The sequence below is a fragment of the Zingiber officinale genome, chromosome 9A, assembly GCF_018446385.1.
Source record: "Zingiber officinale cultivar Zhangliang chromosome 9A, Zo_v1.1, whole genome shotgun sequence".
NCBI lineage: Eukaryota > Viridiplantae > Streptophyta > Magnoliopsida > Zingiberales > Zingiberaceae > Zingiber > Zingiber officinale.
This window is the reverse complement of record NC_056002.1, coordinates 31,843,216-31,850,217: the sequence shown is the minus strand read 5'-3', so window position 1 is coordinate 31,850,217 and position 7,002 is coordinate 31,843,216. Positions and strand designations below refer to the sequence as shown.

The 7,002-nt window shown below is 35.8% G+C and overlaps 1 protein-coding gene across 1 annotated transcript; it reads left to right on the top strand.

The window, feature by feature from the left end:
* The first annotated feature begins 3,099 nt into the window (after positions 1 to 3,099).
* On the top strand, positions 3,100 to 6,574 carry LOC122021691 (nascent polypeptide-associated complex subunit alpha-like protein 1). Its single transcript, XM_042579846.1, has 4 exons — positions 3,100 to 3,228; positions 3,401 to 3,485; positions 5,541 to 5,674; positions 6,004 to 6,574. The coding sequence occupies exons 1-4, from the start codon at positions 3,145 to 3,147 to the stop codon at positions 6,343 to 6,345; spliced, it is 645 nt and encodes a 214-aa protein (XP_042435780.1). The 5' UTR covers positions 3,100 to 3,144; the 3' UTR covers positions 6,346 to 6,574.
* The last annotated feature ends 428 nt before the right edge of the window (positions 6,575 to 7,002 follow it).

The window sequence follows — 7,002 nt, the reverse complement described above, 5'->3', positions numbered from 1 at the left end:
AAGGCAAAGCGGGAAGAGACGAAGGCCGAGCGGTCATCCCGCTCGGCTAACAAGGGACACGGCATCAACCCGGCAGTTAAGGCTCCCTCGCTCGACAGGGTGGAGTCGGATATCAAATCACCGGTCGACCGGACATCCAAATCGGTCCGACCTTGGTGTCGCCTGGAGGGCGTTAGCCAAGCGGTTCCTCCGCTCGGCCCGGGGAAGGCGCTAGCCGAGCGGTGCCTCCGCTCGGCCCGGTAAAGGACAAAGGGAGCAGTTGGCGATATCTTCCTAGGAACCAGTACCGTCGACAAAAAACATGGTCGGCGGCATGGTCAGACAGAGAATCGTACGGTGAAAACTTCCACTGTCACATCAGAGATATGCTCGTACATTAAGGTATGGCGTCGGGGACGCTTTTTTGATACATTCATTCCGGGTATGCTTTGAGGAGCGTACACGCCTTTGGGGAGCCCTATATAAGAACCCCCCAGATTTCGACGGAGGTATGATCATTTCTTTACTGTAGCCACAGTTCTCGTATCCTTTCTGCTCTACTTCTTTCCGCCGGAGATCTTACTTGAGCATCGAAGGGCCAACGTTGGGGACCCACCCTAGCTCGGCGTTTTGTTTGCAGATCCATGTCAGCAAGAGATCTATGTCTTCAGAGTCTTCGACCAGTCAACAAAAGCGTCATATCCTCAGCGTCTATCGACTCAACTCTCGGACAGGACCACCATTGTTATCATTTTCATTATTAGGATTTTGTTTAAAAAATATTTTAACATATTTATCAATATAAAAACACCCCATGTTGTTACAGTAGTTAGATTAACTGTAATACTTAACAGCTACGTATAGATATTAAGCTTGAATATTCAATTATAATCGGACTGGACTCAATCAAACTAAATTGAATTTTTTTCAGTAATCAAATTTCTCAACAAAATTCAAATAAATCAAACTAATAAAATATTGATTGATTTAATTAAAAATTTAATTAACTGAATTTTTAATAATAATGATATCATTGAAAAATTTCAGATAGATTTATGGGTTTATTCAAATTATCTAAATTTTTACTCACCTACTTTTAAATACAGATAGAAGCAAATGGAATAAGTGTTATATCGAAGCAGGTACTATTAATTGTCATATTGAATTAACATTGGATATATTCGGATAAGTTAAAATAGGGATTGACAATCTTAGCTTTGACGGTTTTAAATTTTTTCAACTCCTTTAGTTTTTTCTGCGTGATAAAAAAAAATAATAATAATTTACGCGTCCTAACGTCTTTGTCAATTTATTTTTATATCAATATAAAAAAAATAAATTATGAATAATTATTAATCATTAGTATAAATGATTAAAATATAGAGAAAGACATATTCAACATGTCAAATTTCGACTCTAATACTTTACATGGCAACATCCTATTATCTAAATTTTTATAACTTCTATTTTGTTTTAAATGCATATAGCAATTAATTGCGATTTAAATATTGAAATTAATTACTTAAACAAAACCTACTACTAACAATAGAAGAAGGTAATATATACTTTAATTATTCATTTTTTTTATAAATAGAATAATTAGTTAGTAATGCTGATGTAAGAATACGATCTGGTACGAAATTATATTACTTTTATTGCTATTTTTATTCTTTGATATGCGAGCTGCTCTCAGATAAGTTATTGTGTTTAACCATCTTAGTCGATTTGTTAAATTTAATCAATTTTTTGCATACCCTATAATAGCTACTATGATAATAAAATTTCTATAGCATGTTAGCCCTAGATTTGAAAGAGCCTAGTGTAAAAAAATCCCTTTAATTTAAATAAAACTTTTTTTATCTAAATTAAAATATTTAAACACGTATACTGCTATATAGTATCGGTTGGTAAGGGCGGCGACGTGATAATGCGACGACTGCAGCCTTGGACGATGGTTATTAGTGTGGTCGAACGGTTTAAGGGTGAGTAAAAGTAGATTTAGAAAGATTAAGGTTTAAAGAAATAGATATAGAAAAAGACTAGGAACAAAATATGTATTTTTATAAAAATAAAAATTATAATATTTTAAAGTTTATAGTTAGATTTTTTAATTTTTTCTAATAAATATTTTATCCGTCGGTGCTGGAAATATCAAGGTATCTACATCTTGAAAACTTAATTCAAGGTGTTGTTAAATAATTGAATGAAATAAATCCAGGACAGCAGGTTGTATGTAAAATTATTTAATTTTTTTTAATTACATATAATTAATTAACCGTTCAAAAAAAAACGTTGCTCAGCTCATATCACAATCGTCACTCCATATTTGAATTCTTGGATTCGTTACTGATGCAACATATCATTCTTCTCTTTCTATATATAAGATTTTGATATGTTGTCTGACGCACCGTGCATGACTGAGTGAGTTGACGTACCCAGAAGTGAGTCGAGGTACACACATAAATCATTTGGATGTCTTGATTTCGCGGATGCCGTTACTCACAAGGCGACATGCAACTTAACACCTTTCTATATTGGATTTTAACAATAATATCAAAATATTTTTATTAATTTAGTCAAAATTATTTTAAATTATTAAAGTTACTTAAAATTTATTATAACAATATGCCATAATTGTTACCATTATAGCCGCTATGGTGTTAAAACTATTTTAACTATGAATTAATTTTAAAAAAATATTTTAATATAAAAATATTTTATATATAGTAATTTTAATTAAGTTGAAATAATTTTACTTTATATTGTAATAGCTACCATTATAGTTTGAAATAAAGATATTTTAACATGAAAAATAGATTAAGATATTATTTTAATATGTTTTTAAAAATAGAAAATAATAATAAGGGGGTTCAGTTAATTTTTGTCCAATAATTTATAATTGAAATAATAGGTAAAAAATACAGGGAGTAAATAACCAATTTCCGTAAATACAAGGTGCCATTTGCAAGGTGTAACATATAGTATAGGGTGATCGATGGGTCAATAAATGGGCCTAGTTGGGTTGGTCCGGCCCAATATATTTGCACGTGCAATGCATGCAGCCCAATCTGAGTGACTCTGGGTGATGCTATAAAAACCTTATCCTCACCGGAACCACAGCGCAGAGAAGGAATTCCGCCCGTCTTCTTCTTCCTCACCGCCGACATGCCGGGTCCCAAAATCGTCACCGAAGAGAACAACGACGAGGACCAGGTCCTCGCCTCTCTCAAGGAGGAGCAGAAGAACAAGGTATTTCCCCCTCGCTATTCCTTCGGTTTTAGTTGTTAGATTCGATTGAGTCCAGCTGACTGATGGTTTAGGATTTGGAATCACAAATGGTCTTGTTCGCTCGGAGTTTTTCGATTTTGGCATGGCAATGTAAGAAAATGTAACCCTTTGTACACGGTCTGATCTCTTTCAGGATGACGCTCCTGTCGTTGAGGATGTTAACGACGGAGATGAGGACGAGGATGATGACGAGGACGAGGACGATGATGACGTCGAAGGTGGTGCATCCATTTGCTTTTTTCTTTTGGAAATTTATTTTCTCACTTATTTCTGGTTTTCCTTCTAGTGTTTGTGTCGCATCGCGTATCTTACTATCCTGTCAAGTGGTTTGGATTATGAACTGGAAACAATAAGTTTGGCAATGAGACGTAGAGAATTCTTTCAGCGGAGACGAGGATGAATGATTAGGGTTGTTCTCCTATAGAATTTAAAGATGAAAGCTACATATCTAGGTGAAATTTACTTCTTAATATTACTAGGTTTATGACTTTACTTGCCAAGGATAACCATAAAAGAGGTAGGAATGGTTAGGGTTCGAGCTTTTTTGTTGTGGACGTAGAACTCAAATCTGAATCCTACATCTCTCGACTAAACTCACTTCTTAATATGGGTTTATGCTTTATGAAGTGAATTAACACCCATGCAAGTGATCCTCTCTATGCATTTGTGTATATTTTTGATTCTTCAGAACTTATGGTTGATTGATGGGCATGCGGTTGTAAATGAGAGGAAAACCACTTTTATTTTCTTATGTGAATATTGCAAGTTTGAAGGTACAAATTATGTAATAGGGGATATATTGTCATAAACGGTTGCTAGTGATACAACTCTGCATAGATTAGTAGAGGGGAACCATTCATGCTGTCTACCCCCAAATAATTGGTACTAACATTAATTGATGTTGATATTGTTGTAAATCAAAATATATTCTCAATTTTTCCATATTCAATATGTTTGAGATACAAGTTAGTGTTATACAATGATATTGCATATGGTGAGAGTGAGGGATGAACCTTTAGATCAAAAGTCATATTTTGTATTATTGTTCATTTTAGTTCTAAAAAAGTACCTTTTCCTCGAAACAATTGAGGAAAATGTATTTTAGCATGTAAAATTGAGTAATGCTCTTATTTGAAATTTAACTTAACAGATGCTATCATAGTTGTTAGAGTTATTTTGTCCACAATTTTTATTGTATTGTAGGATTCAAGTGTAGAACAAAATGTATCATATATACGCTCCAAACCTAATATAACACCAAGGATTTAATATAATTGAAGACATTTTATTTGTACAATTTTGAAAAAAATAAAAATGAATGTTATAACTTGGAGACTTGTAGTTGACAACAAGGGTGGAGACGGCATTTGACAATTCGAGACTTGGAGTTGATAGGGAGGGTGGAGTTGATAAGGAGGGTGGACAAGACTTTTCAAGTTGCCTTCTTTCCTTTTCATGTATTATTGTTGTTTGTTTCCTCACTCTTCAGCCTCGTCAACGGATTATTACTTGAAATTATAATTTGACAACCTTCTATGTTACGTGACATTTGAAGGGGACTTGCTTCATATTTAGGATTAGCTACATGGCATAGGATAAGACTTAGTTTCTTCACTGCATTTTTACGTATATGAGTTAGAATCAAGTTTGGAGCCCTATATTTTATGCAGTTTCAACCACTAGTTGCTGAATGGAATTGGAAGATGATAAGCTACTGGATTTGCTGATTCATTTCTTTTATATTTGCATTTGGAAGTGAGAAATGATTGTCTTGTTCTTTACCATTTCTATGTTCTTCTCGGATTTCAAGAAATTTGCATTAGCAGTGAGAAGCGTAAAAAGTATCTTATTGAGAAGTGATAAACATCCCACCCGAACAAGCCAATTCAGTAGACTACAGGAATTCAACCATACCACATGAAATAAGTAGCAGGAGGAATGCACGGTTCAAAATCATCATCAAATATTACTTCACAAAAAAATACTGCCTAATGCGGCATAGGGGATTCAAACATGGATGTAAAAAAATGAGCCTCGATTGACTACCAAATATACTTTTGAACGGAGGATTGAATTACACCCCCAATACTTGGTTCAAAGAATTTAAAAACCTGCCTCCTTGTGTTTTAGATGGGTACTAACACTATGTTTTCTCGTTTGACTAATTCTTCCTCTATCTTTGACTATCGAACTCCAATTGCATTATGCTGCAAATTTAGTTTTTCTACATGTTTTGTGTCTGTGATGCTCATTTCTTCTGGTTATTTGATCAGGGGAACAAGGAGCTGAGGGCAATGAGAGCACCAAGCAGAGCAGGAGTGAGAAGAAAAGCCGCAAGGCTATGCTGAAATTAGGGATGAAACCTATCACCGGCATCTCCCGGGTTAGCATAAAGAGGGCAAAGAATGTAAGCCTAAATCTACTTGCACCCTCCTTCATGAAAGATAAATTCATTCGTAATTGGTGTGCAAAATATGATTGTTTAGATAATATAACCCATTAAAGGGTTTACTAGCTCAGTATCTGTAACTTGTCCAACTCCAATCATTATCTACCTTCTCATTTGATAATCTCAATGAAATCTTAATTGCTCATCGTCATTAGCAACATGTGGATATTTCAGTAATGTCAAGTATCAGACCTTTATCTGAATGCTCCATTTTCTTGCATTGCATATTTTATGAGAAACCAAGTGATTTGATAAGATCATTACGTATGTTTTCACTGTATTTACAGATCCTCTTTGTCATATCGAAACCTGATGTTTTCAAAAGCCCAAATTCAGAGACATATGTGATATTTGGCGAGGCAAAGATTGAAGATTTGAGCTCCCAACTGCAGAGCCAAGCTGCTCAGCAATTCAGGATGCCAGATGCTAGCCGTGTCCTGCCCAAGCTAGATGAGTCTGCAAGTGCAGTGGCTGACGAAGACGAGGAGGATTTCGACGATACTGGCGTGGAGCCTCGGGACATTGAGCTTGTCATGACACAGGCAGGCGTGTCCAAGGGGAAGGCTGTCAAAGCTCTCAAAGTGCATGACGGGGACATTGTTGCCGCCATCATGGAGCTCACTGCCTAACAAAAGTTGCATTCATTAAATCAACTCACGCCCGAGGGAATACCTTGTCATTGAATTTAGCATTCTCGTCATCATAATCTTCAAATTTTGAGATTTCTTAGGGCTTTAAGTCTCAGAATATGTCATGAATCTATAACTGAACTGGTCGGTGCTGTTCTTGCCTTTCACTCTTATTTTGAAGGTTCTGTTTTTGGGTTTACAATAAACTCCTAGAAAATGTTGCGTGATCGATGTGTTTCGGTTTGTTTAGCATGTTTTGATTTCCTAATCCTTCAAGTAGTGTAAGTTTGTTTTTTTATATATACTTGAGATTCGATCAACTTGATTGATATTGGTCTAGAAGGGGAGCCTTTGTGCAATGGTAAAGTTCTTACCATGTGATCAAAAGATCATGGGTTTGAATCCTGAAAACAGTTTCTTGCAAAAAGTAGGATAAAGTTGTGTATAATGGATCCTGTATGACGGAAGCTTCATGCATCGGATTGTCTTTTTTTTTTTTTTTATCACAACTACTCATTTAGAATCTGTAACGCCCCGGCTTGGGCGGGCCCCACCCGAACCGAACCGGGAACACTACCTGAATTGCCCATCGGGTTGACGACTAGCTCCACAGACCACCGGAGGTCCTTTCAGCATGCTTTGTCCTCACTCGCACGC